Here is a 22687-nt window from a genome sequence, read left to right as displayed (position 1 = left end):
AAATTACTTAGACCAATATTTATGGAGCTGAGAGGTGTGGGAATTGTCTGATCCTGCATCTTCTGCACTCCTGGAAAGCTGCTGGGATGACACCTCGGGGAAGGCACCATTTATTTGTTATGGAGCACGCTGGGATCAGAGAGACTGGAGGTTATTATTTCTATCTGAAATGTGATTTCAGGCTGTGAGGACAATTTCAGACTGTGCAAGCCTGAAATAACTCCGTAGGCCAAATTTTTGACTTGTAACAGAACCATCAGATTCACTTGCCATTTTATTAAAGACCCACACCACCCCATGACTTACACACACACCGGGGCTGTCAGTCCTGGGAACCAGAAGCATCAGCAAGGCCAGACCCGCTTCTCAAAGCATTGCTTTTGCCTCAGTGCTGTTTCTTAAGCTATCATATGCCACAGTGAGATGGCTCTGTTCCACGGCTACATCATGGAGTTCATAGAATCATAGAATCATAGAATCCTCGAATGGCCTGGGTTGCAAAGGCCCACAGTGCTCACCCAGTTCCAACCCCCTGCTGTGTGCAGGTCGCCAACCAGCAGCCCAGGCTGCCCAGAGCCACATCCAGCCTGGCCTTGAATGCCTGCAGGGATGGGGCATCCACAGCCTCCTTTTGCAACCTGCTCCAGTGTGTCACCCCCAAACACAGGCCATCACCGCCCAAAGCAAAGCATCAGATGGTGGGGATGCTCCTGTGCCCACAGCTCTGGCCAGGAAGGACTTCACATCTCATGGGTTGCATCCTAGGAGGAAGGCTGTGCAGCACCTTGCCCGCTGGTTACAACCTCCACGTTTGGTTTTCCCATTCCAACAACCACCCTGATCATTTCCCCCTGCCTGTCTCCATACCCAGTGCACACCATAAAAGAGAAAGCACATTCCAAACAGTTACAGAAGTGCACAACAAATACCAGACCCTATTTTGAGTGTGCCAAGATGCACACTCAGCAGTGCTGATCGCAGGCTGAAAAGACCCTTGGTGTTTCAGGAAGAGACGTGCCCTTCTCTGGAAAATGCACTTTTAAATCCCCCAGGACATCACCTTGTGTCACACCTGGAGCCAGTCCTCTGGGACAGGAACAACACCACGGGTACCTGCAGTGCTGCCTCACGTGGAAGGCCTTTCTTAGGTTCACAGTGGGGATGAGAAGAAGTCTAGCATTAAATGTGGAGGTTGGTGGCCCTGCACGTGGCAGAGGGGCTGGAGCTCGATGATCCTTGAGGTCCCTTCCAACCCAAGCCATTCTATGATTCTATGATTCTAAGTTGCTCCTCACAAATACCATTTATTTTAACATTTCCACTAAAACACCATCAATTTGAAAGTGGTCAGCAATCACACAGAGTCCACTGACACCGTAGAGGCGATGCCTGTCCTGCTCGTCACACCGGGCCCTTCACATGGAGACAGAGGCTAAGCTGTACTCTGCAGGAAATATTGAGAAATCCAGTCTTTTTGATGGAGAGATCCTCTCTAAGCAAAAAAACCACAGACCCATGATTGATGGAGCGGCTGCGTTTTCAAACAGTCACACAATCCCAAAAGCCAGGAGCAGCGCCCATAAGTGAGCACGTACGACTGTCTGCAGAGACAAGGGTTAACAATCTTATCTGGGGTCACCAGAAGACATTCCAAGTAAAACCCACAGCACGCAGATTTCCTGCTTTCTAACCCAATGCCCTATTTATACCTCTCTTTCTTCACAATGCCAGTGACAGCTTTTTCCTCGCTCACAGGCATGTTTCCTGCTTCTTGAGCTGTGACTTTCATTTGTAGCTCATTTCCATAACCTCAGAAACAGGGTTTCAATGGAAGTGTTAAAAGTACTGATAAATTCTTCCCGAATCTTAAAGCTATGGGCAGAAAGAATGGAAGCCATTTACCCCATATCAAACAACTGGAAATTATATTATAGATTTCAAAATCCTTAACCTGAATGTGGCAAGCGTTATCTCTGGCTGATAATGGAATGCCTTGTTGCTGGTGAGACAAATACCAGAGCCCGTTTCCAAAACACCAAGATGTGTAGGATGGCAAATAGGCTCAATCTGCACAGCGACCTTCACAGCCTTCAGTTGTCATGGCAGGGACAGACGTCCACCCTATTCCCCATTAAAAAGAGAGGGGGAAAAGAGAAAGAGGGGAAAAACAGCCCAGCTGTGAGCCTGAACCTATTGCGCTGCACAGGCAGAGCAAACGGGGGAAAAAATTAAGAAAGGATGAATGGAGCTTTGCTGCAATGTCTGCACTTGGCTGGAGCTGGCAAGAGGACACTGCCACCTGCGCTGGGACAGAAGGTGGCTGCAGCCAGACCAGGGCAGCAGTACATCCCCACCCTCCTTGGAAAGCTCTTGCAGTGTGTGTCCATTAAGCCATGCGTCACCGAGCCCAAAACAGCTCTATTTCAAAAATGAAGCTGAACCTCTCCAGGCGAACTACAGGAGTGGGGACAGCACTGCGGCACGAAGCACAGCTGCCCCCAGGCCCTGCTCACACCCAGGGACACCAGCAGCTCTGTATCCCTACAAAACACACATGCACCATCGGGATCCTACAGAACAACTCGATGCCTCTCTTGTTTTTCCTCCCAGCCAATGCCATGCATTCTGCACCAAGCCAAAATCCAGCAGTCAGAGTGGTGGCTCGTTTCAGAGCAGCCTTTCACTTCCCCAGCACCATTTATAAAACACGATCCCGCTGATTCCTTTTTTTCTACGCCTGGCATTGAAGAGCACTGCAAAGCATTTGAATAGTGCTGTTCTGGAAAAAAATAAATAATCATCATCATCATCATCTGTAAGAGAGAAAAAATTAAATTCAATCATCGCTTTACCTTCTGTAAAACTGCAAAAGTCTTGGGAACATGAAAAGGGGCTTTCTGAAGGATGTTAAGCATTCAAAAAGATCAGACTGCACCGTGCAATTAAATGTTCCACAAGCCTTTGTCGGAGGACCCAAACCTCACTCCTATGTGAACCTCACACCTCCCGCTGGGAGCACACGGGAGTGCCTTTGCTTTAAAGCCAACTCTGGATATTCCATACCTTTCCCTTTCATCATCCTCCAGCACACGCTAACGCCGGCAGAGTTAATAGTGACTGACTAATTTTAAACCCTATGATTACTGGAGCTGATTTATATAGTAGCTTCACTTCACAATGCTGTGAATCACGCACGCGGTAATTGCCAAGTTCAATTTTAGCTCTGTCATACTGAAGCATTAGTTTTTTATGCCTCAGCTGTTGCCTCCTCCATGCTATAGAGGTAAGTTGATAATGCAGTAGGATTTGCTGTTAAATATCATAATATTATGATACCCCGTGTCAGATTCCTGCAAGCTTTGCGAGCTGTGCAGCGTCTATTAACTAAATACTTTATTAAAGGAATGGTTTGAAAAGGTTTCTATTCTAATTTAGCTCACAGCACTGAATACTGGGGGATAAAAGAAAGGAAAAAAAAAAGCTGTGGTTTAATTCACCATCAGAAGTGAGTTGGAGGAGAGCAGCATCTGTCATCATCATCATCATCATAAGGGAGAACGGCTGTTTACAGGGATGGATAGTGATAGAACAAGGGGGAATGGTTTCAAACTGAGACAGGGGAGGTTTAGGTTGGATATTAGCAGGCAGTTTTTCCCTCAGGGGGTGGTGAGGCACTGGAACAGGTTGCCCAAGGAAGCTGTGGATGCCCCATCCCTGCAGGCATTCAAGGCCAGGCTGGATGTGGCTCTGGGCAGCCTGGGCTGCTGGTTGGCGACCTGCACGCAGCAGGGGGTTGGAACTGGATGACATTTTCCTTTTGGTCCTTTTCAACCCAGGACATTCTATGATTCTATGATCATCAAAGCCAGATGGTGGGAGGCACAGAGGTGGAAGCAGAGCCTCGTGGAGCAGCACTGAGACCAGAGGTCCCCCATCTCCAAAGGCACAAACTGGTTTTGTGTGTCCAACTCTGTGCCCATCCCTCCTGAGTGGGAATGGGATCCCAACAGCCCCATAAGCACTGCCAGGAGGTGTTTTAGCCTGCGAGCAGGGAGCTTCAACATGCAAAGGCAGGCATGAGCAATCATCTCCTGAGAGCCCTTAAAGTCACTCAACTCTCGGACTTCAGATTTAATTCTTTAAATATATTCTGCTCGTATCAAATCTAACAAGTTCACAAAAACTGGAACTGCCTTCTCTTCTGGTTCACAACAGAAGCCCCCAGCTCTCAGAGTGGGCTCTGTGCCACGCAGCGTGCTCCAGGCACTGCCCTGGGATGGGCCCAGCAACACCTCTGGGTGGAACTCCCCTTTGGAACAGCCAGGGCAGAGAAATTGCCTCTGTCAGCCCTATTAGTCTCAAATAAACGTGGACAGATGTGCAGTTCCAATGGTCACTGCAAACATGGCTCTTGACCCAGCTCTGCCCTTTGTGCATGACTCAGCCACGCAGGCAGCAGTGACTGCTGCAGCACCGCCTTGCCCATTTACCCTGCCATTGTTTCCTCGAGGAGGAGATGAGCATGGAAGTGAATGAAATTCTCTTCCATTTTTTCCTCCTGGTTTTCTGAAAGGAATGGAATTGAAGTGATGTGCCAAAGAGAAGATCTCCTGTAGGCCTGGAGCTGCAGCTGGGCTGCTCAGGCTCTGAGTAACGTGGCTGTGGGATGCTGAGAACATCCCCGTCCCCAAGACCTGGTGGAGCAAACAAGACGGCACTACAAAGGGGCATTGCTTCATGCAGCAGGGGAAGCCCAGCCCTGCACGCCCCAGCCCTACCCCAGCAGCACACAGAGACCCTCCTGTCCCCAGCCAGGAACTGATTCCTTCTCCAGGATATCCAGATCATCCCCATTTGGTTTACAGCTCAGAGATAATGAGCTAACTGCCGTGCGATGCTTAAAATAAATGGCCAACACCTTTGCACAAGGAGAGCTTGACTTCTCTTTTCAATGCTCGCAGTTGCTTTCAAAGTCTTACTCATTGCATTGAAAACAAAACCGGACTAAAAATGTCCTTGTTAGTGTATGGGAAAGGAAAAGAAGCAAGCAGGTGGCCTTGGCTGCACGATCCTCTTACCGCAGCATTGTTACTAAACTGAACGTTTACACAGGTCTGACAAATTGTTTGCAATGAGCATACAGGCAGCAGTGCTACCAGATGTTGTTCTCCCAATATTTGCTCTATTACATCATTGGATACTGCTGGAAAGCCAACCTGTGCCAAATTTGCCGAGGCCTCGGCTTGCTGTGCGTGCATCTGCAGCTCCAACAAGCTGAGCTCTCCCTTGGACTTGGGTGCACAGGAGCCTCCTGAGCTCAGGGCTGTGCATGCACACATGCTGCTGGTTTGGCAGCTGCTCTGCACCACCGACAGCTATTGAGGCCATCGTGGACATATTGAGGACATCGCTCAGCAGCAAGAGCTCCCCTCCTGCATCCCACCATGAGTCACGTTTTAGAAAAAGAGGGGAAAAAAATAACCCTAAATGCAAGTAGAATTTGGTGCTTTTCCTCTTCGTGTTCATTGAGTTGCACCTCCCCAGGGGTCCAACCAAACCTAGGCTTCCTCGCCCCAGCATCCAGAGAACGACAGCACTGGATGGATGGAAATGCTTCAACTACTTTGTTGGGGTGAGATGCTGCTCTTCCTCACTGAGTTATACACCAAAACACAGATTTCCCACCCACAGACCTGTGCTGCACATCCCCGTGGCTCTTGGCTCCCAGGAGGCTGAGCAATGTGACCCCAAAGTGCTTAAGAACTCTAATGGAGAGCTTACAGCAACTGGTATTTTTCTTGTTCAAAGAAGCAAATGCAAAGGTAACCCTATTTTAAACAAACTGCCATCACCACACACACAAAGATACCAAATATTCTCCTCCACCATATGGTGGATTCACTTGCTGCTTTTCACAGAGACACGCTCACTGGCAAACACTGGGCTGTGCAGCTGCATGATGAGGAAACTGCAGATCGCTGCCCTTAAGATTCTCTTCTTAATGAAGTCAAGAAGGCTCTGTTTAATGTATATTTCATTTTAAGCTCTCTTTCTCCCTGCTTTCTAGAAAAGCATAATTTCAGTTACATTATTTCTAAGTTATTCCCAAGCACTATGTTCTTAAAGTATTCCCAGCTGTCTGTGACTTACCATTGGGCTTCATTTTTCCTTTCCATCCCCATAACAGTAGGGAGGGAACTGTAATTGCTCTTACAGCTCTATAAACCTGAAGCAACTCCAAGGAAGCAAAGAGAATAGAGCAAGACTGGTCCTTGCATCCTCTGCACCACCACAATACTTGCTGAGACCTTTCCCACCTCCAGCCCCATCTTACAGAGCCTGGAACTCACATTCAGGATAAACCACCTGGCATTACCATCCCTTGGTGACAAACATGAGTCACTGTGTTGCAGAGCACAGGGAACATACTGTGTTGCCACGAATTCATATGCTGGGTCTTCCACACTGTGAGTCTTCCCATGCTTCCAAGACAGGCTTTGTATGAATATATTTGCCAGAAATCTTTCTTGGTCAGAAAGAATTTTATGCCTCTTGATATGCACCCAGATGAGACAAGTAGCTTGAGGAGACCTGCAGCTTGCCAGCTGCCCTCCTCTTCTGATCCATCCCAAAGCCACCATTCCAAGGCACAGGCTTGCAGGTGACACCCTGAGTTGGCCAAGCCACAACCACCCTCCTGTGTGAGCAGCCCCAGGGGAAGAGCTCCAAGCAGGAAACTCAAACAGAAAACCACCAACACATCCCAGGCTGGATCTAGATGTTCAACCACAGTGCACAGCTGTACTCATATTTCATTTCATCTCTAGTTTGAGAGATGGCATTTTGAATTTCAACTCAAGCGGCCCATGAGCATCACACCCTGCACACACAACTCCATTGCTGCTGTACACCTTCTGGGCACGTTATGGTGGGATGCAGGCATCAGCCCCCAGCCAGGAGCCAGCCCAGCGCCCTTCAATTCCGTGGCACTGCAGATTAATTGGATGCTGCAACAGGAATAGATGTACAGTTATCTTAAGCATTCATCAACCTTATAAAGGTTAATTCGTTAGCCTTTTTGCTTTGGAGACAGGTTCTGCTTTCACTTACACCTCCGCATAGTCACCAGCTCAGAGGAGGTCTCAGAGATGTAACCTGGGCAAATCTTATCAATGAATTCAAATCTTGAGCCAAATCAGGAGGAGGAATGGATTTAGCCTAATCCCCTCCAAACATCCATCAGCATCACCTGCCAGTTCCGTGGGATTTAATCTCCCTCTAATCTCTCACAAACCGTGGAGTGTGTGGGGAGGAGACTGGGCATGCAGCAATTGTAGTTCCATTGCTCTCCCCCTCCCTCCCTCCCTCCAATCTGACTGCCAAATCACATTAAGAAGCACTTAGAAATTCATTAAGGTCTCTGCTAGCATCATTTTCCAGGCAAACAACCAAAGGAGTGTGCATGCTCCAATGTAGGTCCCACACCATTTGGGACAGGAGGAGAGGTCCAATCCGTCCCTGCAGGGACACCATCCCCATGAAGGTGCTCAGGAGCTCCAGCCCCAGTTGCAGTGAGCCACAAGTAGAAGAGAGGTGGAGATGCAAAGATCCTCAAGAAACCACTCTCATATAGTGCACACCAACGCTGCTGCCAACCCAACAGCATCAAGAGAGACCCCATGCCAAGAATGAGCTTTGATATGCAGGTACCACACTCAGCAACAAGCTTACATCCCAGCTCCAAGCGACTGACGGCATGCTTTCAATCCTCCCACTAAAACTATCAGCTGTGAGGGAGATGTTGGCTCTGATTGCTGTGGATAACGAGGCTGGGGGCTGCTGGCTCTGGGTGCTGTGCCAAGCGACCTGTGGCACACTGTGCCAGTCCCATCAGCACATGCAGGAGCCCCAGCTCAGGGCGTTAGTGTGTGATTCTAGGTTTACATAACACCGCAAAATGACTTCTGGCAGAAACAATTGGTATTAGCAAGGGAAAGGAAGCATCAGGAACAGCCGGCAGAGCGCTGAGACACCTCTCACAGCAGCCCCCAGGCTAAAGGAAAACATAAGGACGCAACAGAAGCAACACTTGGGCAACAGACAGGAAGAAGGGAATCCTCCACAGAGGGAATCTGTGGAGCAGATGAGCAGGGAATTCAGCTTTCCCTTTCTCACCTCCTTCCAGCCCCTTGGACCGAGCTCTGCTTCGCTATGGCACGCAGGTCAAGTCTGCACCACATAACCACAGCAAAGGGAAAACGCGCTCCTGCAGGGCCCCAGGCTGTGAGGTCTCAGCAGCTCCTGCTGTGCTACCTTGGCCCCGGGGCTGCCAATTGCAGAGCTTAGTGTGCTCATGCAGGGATCCAATGTGTTCATCACAGTGGCCAAGCAGCTCCAAGCAGCCCCACAAGTGTCACGTAAGGTTTTCAAGCTCGTTCAGCCCGGACGGTGCTGAATTATAGAGTCATAGAATTATAGAATCCTTAGAGTTGGAAGGCACCTTTAAGTCCCACTTTAGATACTGACAGGCTGCTCTCAGGTCACCTCACAGCCTTCTCTCCATGCTGCACAGTCCATGCTGCTCTCTCAGCCTGTCTTCATATGAGAGGTGTTCCATGGATCATTTCCATTGGAGAGGCTCCAATGCTCTGGAAGTGCTCCAGTCCGTGTCTCTCCTGCACTGAGGGCTCCACACCTGGATGCAGTGCTCCAGGTGAGGTCTCACAGCACAGAACAGAGATCCCCTCCCTCACCCTGCTGGCCACGTTTCTTTGGATGCAGCCCAGGATCCGGTTGCCTTCCTGCAAGGGCACACTGCTGGCTCACGTCCGGCTTCCCGTCCATTGGTACCCCCATTAGTACTGGTTGGCCTTGAGTTTGTCTCCAAACAAGCACAAAGCCCAAAGGAAGCCGTGTCTCCCTGGTGGCTCCTCCAACTCCAAAGCGATGGCCACCAGTTTCAGCTGTCCCTGTCCGTGCCACACTGCCACAGGCTCTTGAGACCTTCATTGCCAAGCAGGGGATCCCATCCCAGCTGGCACCATCTCCACTCTTGTGACACGACGACGATGACACCAGATCCAGATCCGAGAGTTTGTTCTTCCTTGTCTCCAAGTAAGATTTTGGCATTTTCAAAATGCTGCCCATGATTTCCAGCTTTGGGAGCAAGTGAGAAGCTCCAGCTGAGCTTCACAACATTGTAAGACAGCTTCACAAGACAAGAGGATGTTAAATCCGCACTTCCCAGATAAATCACTTAGAGAGGTGCTCTTCAGCAAATAGGAACTGGATCTATGGATTCACATGCATACTGGAGGACAATTCTGCATAGGACTTAAAATGAACCTCAGCTCAAACTAGAAATGTTTCCATGATAACCTTGGATTTGCCAGTTCTGTAGTGATCTCATTTTGACAGTGTGCAGGACCTCATATTCAGGAATGCAGCCCTGTATCCGACCAACCCCAGAACAGCAACCAAGCAGCTGCACGTGCCATTGCTAATTTCTTAAATACGCTTCCAGAGCTGCTTCCAACTGACATTTTATGATTTTAAACACGTATCTGTTTCATTTGTGCTCTTGCATAAATGTGATAACCCACTTCCATACCACAAACAGTTATTCCTACCAGGGTTTGCTCTCTGTTCCCAACAGGTCACTGCGCACCAACCACCTCACTTCAATGGCTGCAAGTTCACGAAGCTAACGTTGATACATTTAGACGGACGGATGGACGGATGGATGGATGGACGGATGGATGGATAGATAGTTGGACAGACAGACTGACACATAAATAGATAGGTAATACTCTTCCCCTTTTCAAAGCCCAACAGTAGAAAAATCTGTTTAAAATTGCTCTCAAAAAACCCTACACATTGGTCTGACTTAACTAAAACAGTTCAATCTCCCACGTGTGCAGTTTGGCATGGCCACAGCAGACAGCCGCCCACAGTTCACTTGCCACCTTGATGCCGGTTGTCAATTCATTACAGAGCACACGTCCCCGGTCTCTGGTTCACTCTGCGACCTGCAGCCTACTGGACAGACTTTTTATCTCAAGGGAAAACAACAAAAAAAGCCCTACCACTTAATAATGAAAACATGACTCTGTCTTTCTTGGCGTCTAATAAATGCTGTTCTCAGCCTTAACAGATTTATCAGGTTTAAAAGCACCGCGTCGCCAGCATCCGTCTGGGCTGGAGGAGCCCAGAGCCTAAATCCAGCACAGGTCCCTCCATACCCACAGGCTGCAGGCAGTGACCTCACTGTCTGGCTGCAGGCTCGGCCCCGCTGGAAGGTTTCCTCCTGCTTCCAAGGGCCGTTTGATCTTCAATCAACAACACTTATCAGCGGCGCAGGCTGCCAGCCGTTCCCCAAAGTTCAGTATTTTTAACAGCACATTCTTCTTCTCCTTTGAACGCTATTTAGAGACAAGATAACGCATTGGGGAGAAGCTGTCTGCCTGGGCTTAATGCTGGCAAACAGAGCAGGATCCCACCAGGAGCTGCAGAGCCCAGATTCCCCCCCAGCAGAATTTCTGCTTTTCCTTCTTCGGACGACATCCATGCGCTTTCTGCGCCCACCATTCAACTCCATTCTTTTGGACTCGACATAAGTTGGTTTGTTTTGTCTGCCCCAGCTTGTTTCCATACAACGTTTCTTCTGAAGTTTTCCTGAAGTTAATGCCATTTCTAGACTGTTCAAGTTTTGTTCTGTGTCACTGAGGGCTGAGTGCACTCTGCCTCATTTCTGACCCCAGGGATGAGTGCCTCAAGTCCTGAGAGCCCCTGAAGTCACCTCCAGTGGGACATGTCCCATGGCAGGCAGGGTGCGCACCCCATAAAAACACACTGCTCCAAGTACCAGTAAAAGATGAGAAACATAGAATGCATCTTAATCAGCTTATTTTTTGACAAAGTTTACCTTTGTTTTAAGATAACGATGGCCACAAAAGGTCTTTGAATTCAGCTGGGATGAGCTGGCATTGCCCCCTCCCAGTGCTCTGGAACCAAGTTCCCCATTGCCATCTCTCATCTCATCTCCCCAGCAGCACCCTCCTGTTACAGCAGTTCAGCAGCTCCCCATAGCCCAGCACCTTCCCAAGGGAAGACTGGGCAATGAACTGCTGGGAGCATCCATCAGTGAAACCCTTCAGGGAGAGGAAACAGAATCCTAGAATTATACAATCATAGACTTGTTAAGGTTGGAAAAGACCACTAAGATCTTCTAGCCCAACCATCAACCCATCACCACCATGCCCACTAACCCATGCCCCTCAGAGCCCACAGCCTGGGAGGAAAGGAGCCTCTGAGGAGCCTTGGGCTCTGCATGCCCCGCTCCAGGGACCCAGGTCTCCAACAGTGGATGCTTAGAGCTCAGGATGAGCTGAGCCCTAAAGCCTGGGGTTCTGCAATGTGAGCCACTGCATCTGGAAACAGAGGCCAAGGGCAACTGTAGAGGATGAACAGCATAGCCACAGCACAGCCCTTATCTCAGGCTCTGGCCACAAGCACACAGCACAGGTTGCACCTCGCAAACAAAAGGAGAGGCAGAAGAAGAGGACGGTGTGCTGGGAAGGGGAGAGCAGGGGCAAAGCTGCATGCAGACAGAAAGGGGATGGAGCCTGTGGGTGAATCCAGATGGAAATGGAAACTCTGAGTCATCAGGGCGGTGGGAAGGAGCTGCTGCTGGGATCCACACAGTCTGATATGGAGCTGGGAACTGGGTCCCACCCCACCACCCCAGAAGTGCAGAGAAATTCCACCATGAGAGCAAGGTGTTAAACCAACAGGAAAATACATATGTGCATATGGGTAAAGCTCCCTTCTACACAGTCTGGCCATGCAGCCCCGGCTCATCCCGCTTCCTCCAAAACGTTTCTGAGAACCACGTGCAGCCCCAAATCTCCCTTCCAGAGCACCAACTGCAGGCAGAAGGCCCTGCTCTAACGCTTTGCTCACAGCTGCCCAGCCACAGAGCTGCACGCCACATCAGGAAGGGATTTAATGTATCTGCAGAGCTCACACAATCTGTGCATGGGATTATGGCAGAGGAGAGGGATGGCATAATGCAAAGGTTCTGACTTGCAGGCAGTGTGGAGCCAATAGCATTTTTCAAGGAAGAAATGGGATCCATCAGAACAAACCACCAAAGGAAACAATAGGAAGAAGAGGAGGGAGGATACGTGTGGGATTAAAATACTTAAAACTGGCCTTCTAAGTGCAAACCACACGATACTGCACAGCTCCCAGTCACTCCTTTTGGTATATCAGCACTTGTTTCATTAAGTTTTGTTGTGAGATTCCCCCTCTCCGCTGCAGCTCAGCCCCAAAATAAGCTTTAATTACAGGAAAACGTATGGAAAATCACAAAGGTGGAACATCAGAGCTCAGATCTCCATGTAGGAGTCAGTGCAATGCACCAATGCTGTACCCTGAGTTTAGGAATGAAGAATTAAACAAAGAAGAGATGGGAACGTGGCATACCACAGCCTCTCTGGGTGTGAAATCATCAAGGAAAACACATTAGCAGCACAATAACTTCTTTTTAATGTAGAGCTGTTAGGAAAACACAATTATGTGCTTCATTTACACTGAGAGATATAAGCCAACTTCTGGTAAATGCATTTTGAGCTCATTTTGTCAAGAAATAAAAGATGAACGAGCAGGATGAGCACAAAGGTAAAGGCAACAGCCCTTACTGGGGACCCAACAGCCACATTTCCAACTCAGTGGGAGCTGCTTGCCAATGAGAACCAAATGGGCCCCACATTAAAAGTCAGCTGGACTTCCCCATCCAAAACCCTCCATCCCCAAAGAAAGATTTATGTTACATCACAACAGAGCTGGCTTACAAAGCAAAAAAAAAGGAAAAGAATATATTTTATCTTCCAGAATGGCAAAGCGGTTCTGGAGAAACACAGTGAGAAAGGGACTGTGTTTATTGCTGCAATTTACAATTTACAGTAAAAATCAAAGCAAAACAGAATGTTCTGCAGCAATGTACTTAATCCATCAACCCGGACTCCTACCAGCAGCTTGAATCCCATTGCTGAAGGGTTCTTCAAAGATGAAGAGAGCAGAGCGCAGATTAACATCCATCCATCTCATGACCACTGGACTTTAATTATCCATAATTGACGATGTTGAATCAGTTAAGCAGTTTTTGTCCATTATTCAGCCAAAAGGGCCCAGGGTGTCTGTGGAGGTGCAGAGCAGCAGGGTGCTGGTGGTGGGACGGGGCACGGCTGTGCTGTCCTGCAGGAATGCTGCAGGGTTCAGGGCTCGCCCCATTCGCACCCCTGTTAGCATCCCTGTGTGCTGCTGTGGAGTCCCCCAAAAACCCAGTGCCACAGCAGTGCTCTCCACAAGGATTCAGTGCCTCCAAGCTGGCCCCCCTCCTCCTCCCCATCAATCATTGACTTCAGTGGAAATCCAGCACTGTGCTAACCGAGCCTGACCAACAGAAACACCAGAGGCCACTGAGGATGTACACTGAAATTCAGAAGAGAGGTGCTCATTCTCCTCTTAGATTTGCTCTGGATTTGCAGAGGTTCTCTCCCTGCCCATCCCAGCCCAGGGCTGCACACACAGTGCTCAGGCAGGGACCTGCTGCACACCTTGCAGAAATGAGTCCATCTGGGATGAGAACAAAACCCCAACTGATGGTACTTTGTGGATCCACACACAAGTCCAGCTCTCCTTTCAGAGATGGCACAGGGTGAGCTGAACCTCCCCAGGCCCTCGCAGCCACTGCATGGACACAGCCTGACACCAAAGTGGTGTTTCTCCTGTGCAGTCACACCAACAGAATGTGGCTGGGATCCAGCCCATGGGCAGGCATTCTGGCACAGGTAATGCTTGTTGCAGCATGCTGCTCTATTTGCCTCTGCACCCTAGGCTGAACCCAGCACCAATGCAGCCCTAAAGCCCGTGCCACTGGTCCTGCCTGCAGCAGCTCTGGCAAGTGTGGGCTTTGCTCCTCTCCCCAAACGTCATGACCTCAAGCAAGGCTGGATGCTCCAAGTGGGTCACCAATGATGGAGATCTGGGCAGCCCCAGTGCCGCCAGTGTGCCCAGAGCACCACAACTCCTCACCAAACACAGTCAGCACAGAGCCCAACATGCTCCCAATCTGGGCGCTCAGCCTCAGTTCTCACTATGGGTCTCCACTGGGGACAGACCCCAGCACATGCTACAGGTGAGCATCTCTCTAAGGCAAAATACTGGTGGAGAAAGAAAGGATGCATATGTAAGCCTCTGGGCAGGCCTGGGCTGAACACACTGTCCCCATCTCACCATCCCTTGAAACATCCCTCGTTCATTTAAAAATGGAAAATCTGCTTCACTGTAGGTACCTCTGTGGCTGTAAAGAGAGACCGTGGCTTGCTGCAGTGCATGGATTGGGAACCTCACAGCAACACCACCACATTCCCTACCACACCACATTCAGATGGTGCACAAAGCACTTCGGGATGCTCAGGACTGTGGCTCTGGGCAGCTGCTGACTGGCGGTGACACTGCGTGCGTCGGCATCCCCAATAGGAAAACAAACAGCAAAGCCCCTGGGAGCCAGAGCTGAGCCTGGACAAGAGATGCACTTGGAGCAGAGGGTTAAAGCCCCTTCACAGGCTGTCTCACCTGCAGCATGGCCCGGGCTCTGTGGGCTGCTGCTGTGTGCTCTGGGGCTGGGAGCATCATGGGGAACAGAGCCTACAGGCGCTCCTTCCCCAGCTCTTGGGGCGCTGTACAGCCTGAGAACTTCCTCATTTTCACACTTCAGCCCACTCTGTAGATTTTTCAAGCAGAAAAGCTTTCAGACAGACAATGCCTTAGCTTGGAACGGGAATGGGACTTCCTGAAGTTTCATACAGTGTCCTGCATGGCTCTGAGGGTACACATGTGCTCAGACAGCACCCGCAGCAATGAGTATGGATTCCCAGCACACCCATGGGCACCTGCAGCCCAGAGGAGCTCTGCAGGGTGATGCCACAGCCCTGTGGTGCCGGGACTGCAGGACTTGTGTCAGGAAGAGGGGACAAAGTGGGCGCACTTCACCTCTACCTCCTTTCCAGCTGCCTCATCCCGCAGACAAACGTGCACCGCTGCGCATACGCGAGTGACACGTGGTAACTCGGAAAAGAGGGGGAAAAAAAAAAAAGAAAAAGCACCCTGAAAAGGGTAAATCGCTTCCTTTCTTTCCTGGCCCCCCCTCCCCTCCTCCCCCCGGCTGTCTTAAGATCCTCGGTAGCAGTGACAACAGCAGCATCTGGTGGCAGTGGTCAGTACCTTGGGTGCTCCTCTCGGGTGTCCCACGCGCAGCTCTCACAGCACAGCTCCTGCTTCCTTCCAGCCCCACGGTGCCACTCTGCGCACACAAGGGCTGCTCGTGTGGATCGATCACTTGCTAATCCGGGCCTAAGCCCAGAGATTCGGGGCATCGAGAAGCTCCAGCGCAGGGCTGCACGGCCAGGCACTGGGGCTGGGAGTGCTGGGGGTGGCACGGCCCCACACCGTGGGCCTGGAGAACCGGGGCACCGCTAAACCGCGTCCACACCTCCGAACTTCGTGGCGAACTGGAGCTCCTAAAGGCAGTGGGATTGGGGTGGATGCAGCTCCCATGGGCATTCCTGGACCGTCGGTGTCGGCACTCGGTCGCCCATATCCCGGCTCCCATGGGGTCGGCTCTCGAGAGCGTTTTAAGAGCATCATTTGTGTTTTATGAACAGCGGCAGCGATAAGAGAACCGTTTGAAACCAGTACGTGAATGCAAGAGAAATCTATTTGTTTCCTTTCGGGAGAACCGGGCGTCTCAAAATAAATGAGGGCTATTAGGTTTACTACAACTTTACAAATATAGACAAATAACCCAAACGCCAGAGAACGGTTAAATACACGCACCGACACACAGAGCTGAATTCCCCGCAGCCGGGAGCCGCTCAGCTTTCCTTCTGCCGCTCCTTTAGAGTTTGGCCCCGAAGTGCCACAGCGGCGGGACGAACCGCTGCCATCCCACAGCGGCGGCCCCGCTGCAGTTTTGCCCCTTTTTGAAACTTTCCCAGCGCAAACATCGGGCTTTGCCCCCCCAGGTGCCCCTCCGCAGGGCTCTGCGCTCCAGCACCGCGATCCCGCACGGATGCGATACGCGGAGAACTCTTTATCCCCGCGCTCCGACTGCCTCCGCCTTCCCCTCCGGCTCCTCTCGGCCGTTCCTTACGGCTCCCGCAGCGCCCTCAAATATCCCCGCACCGCGAATCCCTCTATCCGCTATGAACGGGGATGGCGGGTCGGGAGCCGACAGCGATGCACGCACCGAGCGCGGTGCGGGGCGGGGGGAGCCCGGGGGTTGGGGGGCAGTGCCGGACCCCCCGCACCCATCCCCGCATCCAGAAGCAGCTCCGCTTCCGCACCGCCCGGCAAACGAAGGGTACGAAACAAGGCTACAAAGTGCCAACCAACAACGGCAACAAATAAAAAAGCGCACGTAAACCGCTCCGGGCGAAACACTACCGGAGGGAAAACAAGAAAACAAACCGACAGCTCCGAACGCGGCCGAACCGAGCGCTCCACGCAGCCCCGGGCGCTCCCTCCGCCCGCCCGCAGCGCTCCGGGTGGCGGCCGCGGGCCGATGCGTGGCGGTGCGGGGCGATGCGGGCGGCCCCGTCGCCCACTTTTCCGATCCCTTTCCGCCGCCGCCGGCACTTTTCCTCCCACCCGGAGAGAAGTTGCGGGACGAGCCAAGCCCGGGGGTGGGGGGATGGGGGGGGGGGGGGGGGGGGGTCGGCCCGCTCCTCGCCCCCTTACCTTGTTGCAGTGATAATAATCCAGCGGCCCCAAGCAGGGGGGGTCAGCGCCGGGCAGGGAGCCCACGGCGGTGGGGGCGGAGGGGTAAAACCGAACGTCCATGCCGGGGCTGCGGGCGGCGGCAGGCGGGGGCTCCAGCGGGCATGGACCCGGCTGCGGCGGCGGCGGTGCCTCTGGCGCGGGGGGCGGGGAGAGGGCGGGCGGCGGCAGCGGCGGGGGGGCGGGCGGCGGCCCCCGGCCCGCCCCGCTCCGCACCGCCCCGCAACGGGGCCGCTTTGTTCGCGGCGGGGCCCCGGGGAGCGGGGTGCGGGAGCGGAAGGTTCGGGGCTGCCGCACGCGGGAAGGGTCGGGGCAGCGGATCCCCTCTCGCCGGCGGTGCTGCGGGGTTTGCCCTCCTCCCGGCCGGGCGTCCCGCAGCCCGCGCCTCCATCGTCCCGCCTCCTGTTCCCGTGCCTCCCGTCCCGCCGGTCCGCTCGGAAATGGCCCCAAAACCGACAGCTCGCTCTCGCCGGCTCTGAACTCTTGGCGTGCCCTCCCACCACCCTGAGCCTCTGACATCAGCCCCGCTTCGTTCCCCCACCGGCCCCGCGCTGCCCATCCCGCACCTCGGCAGACCCCGCTGCCGGACGAACGTCGCCCCTTCGCGCTGACGGCCCTCCATCCCACCGCCGCTCCGTGGGGCGGGCAGCCCAGGGCTGTACAGCGCTCTGCGACGCGGTGCCGTTCCCGGAGACCATAATAAGCCTCCCGTGTGAGCCCACGCGGATAGGACTGAGCCGAAAGTGTCGCTTTTCTGGCGGTCCGCTGCTGGAAATTGCCTTTTTATTTTCTCCATTTCTTTCTTTCTTTCTTTCTTTCTTTTTTTAAACACCGTGGCTATGAGACACGGTTACAACTCACACCCTGCACGACTCCGGGCAGCCCCGCTCTGCAGCTGAAGCACCGAGCTCAGCAAATGCACGGCTCTTCCACAGTCCCTCGGCTTCACAGCCTTGGCCAAACCCTGCCGAGCTGAGGAGGTTTCGAGGGAACGTCAGCTCCAGGAAATCCGTGCTTGTGTAAAAATCGTGGCTCCCGTTTAAATGAAAACCAAGCGTTGAGCCCTCCATTGATTTGAGCAGAAAGATCGATTTGGGCACAAAAACGACTTCCTGTTCACTATGATTTTTTCAAACCTTTTGGAGCACTGAGCCTGGCAGGGAGCTTCTCCCAGGCCTGCCAGCCAGAGGTGTGATGGGGACACGCGAGTGTGTGTATCACAGCTTGCTGATCCGCATTCAGCTGCCCCCTGCTTTCACACGCCCTGGAGGGGCTCCTTCTCCCCCACCTCTCAGCAAACACCGCACAGACATCCCAAATTCTGGGCCTCATTGTTTCTGTAAAGCCCCCCCAAATGCAGCGACTGCATATTGCAAAGTGCAGAGAGTTAAAACTGAGTGAGAGTTGTTGAAATAAAGGAACAAAGTGTATTTTATGCTGCATTATTCTAGCTTGTTTATCCACAAAATTCAGTAGTTAGTAAGCAGCCTTTGAGTCATTAGTATGAATTAGCAAGGTTTTACTGTATTATTATCTTTATTAATTATCATAATCATTAAATTTCATATTTTGTAAAGACACTGCTAGCAGCATTCCAGTTAAGACTGAATTGGTGTTTTTTTTTTTTTCACTTAAAGTGGGATTATTTCTGTTGATTCCTGTAACAACTAAAGCGTTTTGTCACTGAATGCTCAGCACTGCTTCTCTTGCAGTCCCATTCCAACCACCTTGAGGCACACTGGTTCCAAATGCTGCTCCTTCATTGGTTTGAACTGCTTTCCTTTCTGTGCTGATGTGGGACCTGTGCTATAGAACCTGTCCCCTCAGGGACCAACAGTGCAGAGCTTCCTCCTTTGGGGAGGAGGAGGAGGACGTGCTGTGTGTGCTCCTGCCCTGGGCTGTATCCCAGCAGATCACTGCTGATGCTCTGCTTGGGCAGCCCCTGCCTGCAGCCTCGGCTCACCTGCAGCAGGGGAAGCACCGTGGGGCTGAGTCCCATCCCCATGGGATGGGCACCTACAGTGCCCATGGGGATATCTGTGGCCAGGGCTCGAGGTGTGCCTCTAGGTGGCTCATCTTGGGTGCTGTCCTGCACAGGGAGAGCTGGGTGCCCTCTGGGATGGGACACGGGGGACAGAGCCATTGCAGCCTCAAACAGGACCAGAAAATGAGCAAAGCCTTCAACGTTGGGCCAAGCCAAAGGGCAGGAGCGGAGGGCTGAAGAGCAAACAGAGCTGGACTCGTTGTTCACAGCACAACAAAGCCTGATATTAGAACATGGCCATGAACAGGCACCGTTCTCTTCGTTCTCCTTGCGGCTGACTGCTCACCAGGCCCAGGAGGTCGGGACTTGCTTTGGCTGGGCTGCTGAACCAGGAGCTGCACACATGGCAGTTCTGATTTCATGCCTAACGTTAGCGCTGGGACAGAAAGAGCAGGGTGATTACCTCAGCAATCCCATTTAAGCTGCACTGACTCCTCACAAAGCAGAGAAAACTCTACAGTGAGTATTTCTAAATATGAAGCTAAACCTGAACAATCTGAATTTCAAAGGTTTGGAAGCTGGGAAAGGACTGAAGTGATCAGTTTCGCTCTTTGTTTCAGAGCCGTCCTCCAGCGCCCATCCCTCTTTTGAACACTATGTTTTAATTCGTGACATGCCAGCAAAAAATGCCTGCTGAAATCATTTTTAAAGTAATTGAGCACTCTGCAGTTTCGTTATTGTCAAATACTGGTATCCATTTTCCAAGGTGTTATGCAATGGTATGTTGGCATTTTAGTCCCACCCCCAGTTTACGTCTGAGGGCAATTTAATTCAGAGCTGCGCTCCGCATTTCTGCAGGGAAGTGTTTGGATTCAGCAGTTCCATTGGCCATAAAAGTGCTGAACAAATGGATAAAACCGGCTGCCAACGAACACAATGCAAATGTGTACATTAAAATGCAGCGAAAGTGGATTAATTAAATCCACATTGCATCTGGATTCGCGCGTAATGCAGAGCAGAATTCAACGCGAGAGCTTCCCTTTGCTTTGAGCTGGGTTTGGTTGGAGGTTGTTGGCTGGTTGGTGCTCACTCATCCACGCGGGTCAGGCTCAGTGCCACCCCCAGGTGAGCTGCATGTGACCCACAGCTCCAGGGTACAAATCTAGCATTGCACATCATTTAAAACTGAACGTAGAATCGCAGCTCTGCTAACAAAGCAGATGGTATTAGGCCTTCTTTCTGGCATTGGGTTTTGGTACCTGTCCAAAAAATCTTCTTGACATCCTTTAAACGCAGCTATTTAACCACCTGTCACTTTGCTTTAGATGCCCATTGAATTTCTGACAGGAAAAACATTATTTTGTCTGCGCGTTATTTCGTGCCACAAGAAACGCAGCACATGTACAGCAAAGTTTACTCATTGTGTGAAGATCTATTTTAAAAAAGAGGAGAGTTGTTACACGCTACTGAGGCAATTACTCCGTAATTAATGTCATTGATGGGATAAAACACTGCAGAAGCCCAAACAGAACCAAACAAAACTCTCTCACATGTGGCAGAGAAGAGCTGAGGGTGCTCACGCATCCACTCGCATTGCTCTGCTGCCTGAGTGGCACCATGTGTGCTGCTGTCACACACAGCCTGGCGGATGCTCGGCACTCAGACTCCATCCTTAGGGGCAGCAGCAGCAGCACAAGGTGGGGATGGGAGGGATGGGAGCTGGGAAGGCACCGGGCTGAGCTGCGACCACAAGTTTAGGAGCTGGGATGGGTAAGGAGACACTTCGTGCAGCAGGAGGATGCTGCATGGTTTGTCAGCAGCCCTGTACTTGTGGAGACCGAGCTGTTACTTCTGCTGACACTTTTGAGGGGAACCCTTCTGCAACAGCTCTTCCACTTCCCTCCTTCAGCTCTACCACTTCAGCCCCCACCCAAAGACACCCTGATCTTCCCAAAGCTTGGGTGACCATCAGAGCTCTCCTCACGTTGTGGGGCAGTGCCTTAGAAGCAATGCACCCGTCAGATGCAGCCTTGCTGGGAGAGTCCTGAGCACAGATCTCACGTCTGTCCCAGAGCTGTGTGACCATCTGGGGACTCGGTGTCCTTGTCCCATTCTGTTTGTCCTCCTCCCCAGCAGTGCTACATGGGAGGAGATGGTGCAAATGGCCAGAGATGCTTGTGGAAATGTGGGGCAGGGAGATAACATGGGTACAAAGGTGAGTTATAGTGTGGCCATGTGATATGGCTCCATCTCTGCATGGGGATGTGGCACCGGAGCCACTGTGGGGCTTCGAGCTGCCCCTGCCCAGCTCCCACCTCAGCACGCTGAGCATCGACTCGCCACGTTTATAATTCCTCCAGAAAAAAATGTAAGCTTTCCTCAGGCAAACTGTAAGCAAAGGCATGAACTGCATCCAGGAGTGTAAATACAGGCACTGTGGTGCACAGATGGACTTCACAGATTTTACCCAAAGGAGAAGAGGAGCTGGCAGGAGCCCCAGGGCAGCCCAGGAGTCGGGGAGGTGATGCCCTGTCCCTGTGTGCTGTGAAAGCATTCAGAGCGATCAGTGATCATTCAAACCTGTGTGCCAGAGGAAATGAATCCCGGGTGCCCACCCGGCACTGGCAGGAGCACCACCCAGAGATGAATTTGGTTTCATAGCTCTAATACTGTGCAACAGCTGAGAAGAAGCATTGCTTTCGATTTCAAGGATGTCACAGACTGTGACCAGCTTTAACAGTTTCTTCAGTGTTCTTCCTCCCAAAGCAAAGGAGTCATTTCTTATTACTGCACTTTGAACAAATGTCTCAGGCTCTGAAAGTGATGCAATTGAATCATCTCGCTGGTTCATTGCGGGGGGTGAAGCCCACACTCCCCTCCTCTGCCCAGAAAATTAATCTTTTTGAGAGCATCTCTGACTCTAAATGCAGCAGAGTGATTTTTTGTTTTATACGTCATCTCCCGAGCTTGGAACAGTTGGTTTGTTTCTCCAAACTTATTCAACATTTTGGCAGTGGGAGGGAGCTCCTGCATTCACCCTCAGCCCATGGCGAAGATAGCACCCGGCCTTCAGAAACCAAGTCCTACAAATCATTTTCCTTGTAATCACACCCATGGCCACACTCATGGACACCTCCTACCTGAGAGCTCCAAACTTTAGGAATCAGAGCTAAAATACCTCCCAGCTTACACTTGCTGTATACATTATATTACATTTGTCCAATTGCAGAAAGTGAGCTTTGTAGAAACGAGTGTTAGTGGTGGTTGGTGTGTGCTCTGAGCTGAACCAGACCAGTGATGGATTTTCACTGCAATGGCAGAACTGGAAGCTCCAGCAGTGCCAGGCAGGGTAGGTGTGGGGGATTATCATGGGTTAACCCCAAAGCATCCTCTGTCTGCACAGAACTCTCAGCTAGGTTTCAGGTTACTCACTGCCCTCCATATCTTCACATAATTACATCAGTCAGGAAACAGAGACCCCCTTTCAACTTGAAAACTGAAAATGCCTCATTTTGAAAGTGCTTAAATGAGATATCATGACTATTTCCAAGCTGCTCCTCCACCTCCCTTTCTCTTGAAGAACCCACTGGCACAGTTAACACAGCTCACAAGTCTCTTAACCCTCTGGGCTTTCTGGGAAATGCAGTTTTCCCCAGTAACCTCCTTTCCCCCCTCCCACTGTCCAAGGATGAGCTGCTCCAGCTGCAGAGCTCAGTTCTCATTCCCACACCTCCTGGTGAGACCTCCAGACCTCTAACTACACTCCTTCCTCTCCAGGCTCTGCCCAGTTCTTCCTCCCCTCCCCACTGTCCCTGTCCTGATGCCCTTTCTGCCCTAACTGCCCCCCTGTGCCCCTTCTTC

At 51.6% G+C, this 22687-nt stretch overlaps 1 protein-coding gene across 1 annotated transcript in view; it reads right to left on the bottom strand.

The window, feature by feature from the left end:
• TOX2 (TOX high mobility group box family member 2) overlaps window positions 1-16905 on the bottom strand; it is a 112896-nt gene extending 95991 nt beyond the window's left edge. Inside the window, exon 1 of the mRNA XM_042883728.1 lies at window positions 16804-16905. Coding sequence (XP_042739662.1) covers window positions 16804-16905 — 102 coding nt within the window. The remainder of the gene's footprint in view (window positions 1-16803) is intronic.
• Between the last annotated feature and the right edge of the window lie 5782 nt (window positions 16906-22687).

This window comes from Lagopus leucura, unplaced genomic scaffold (assembly GCF_019238085.1).
Source record: "Lagopus leucura isolate 7727_CA_CO unplaced genomic scaffold, USGS_WTPT01 Super-Scaffold_100039, whole genome shotgun sequence".
NCBI classification, from domain to species: domain Eukaryota; kingdom Metazoa; phylum Chordata; class Aves; order Galliformes; family Phasianidae; genus Lagopus; species Lagopus leucura.
The sequence above is the reverse complement of the archived record's forward strand: the minus strand, read 5'-3'. Positions and strand labels throughout refer to the sequence as shown.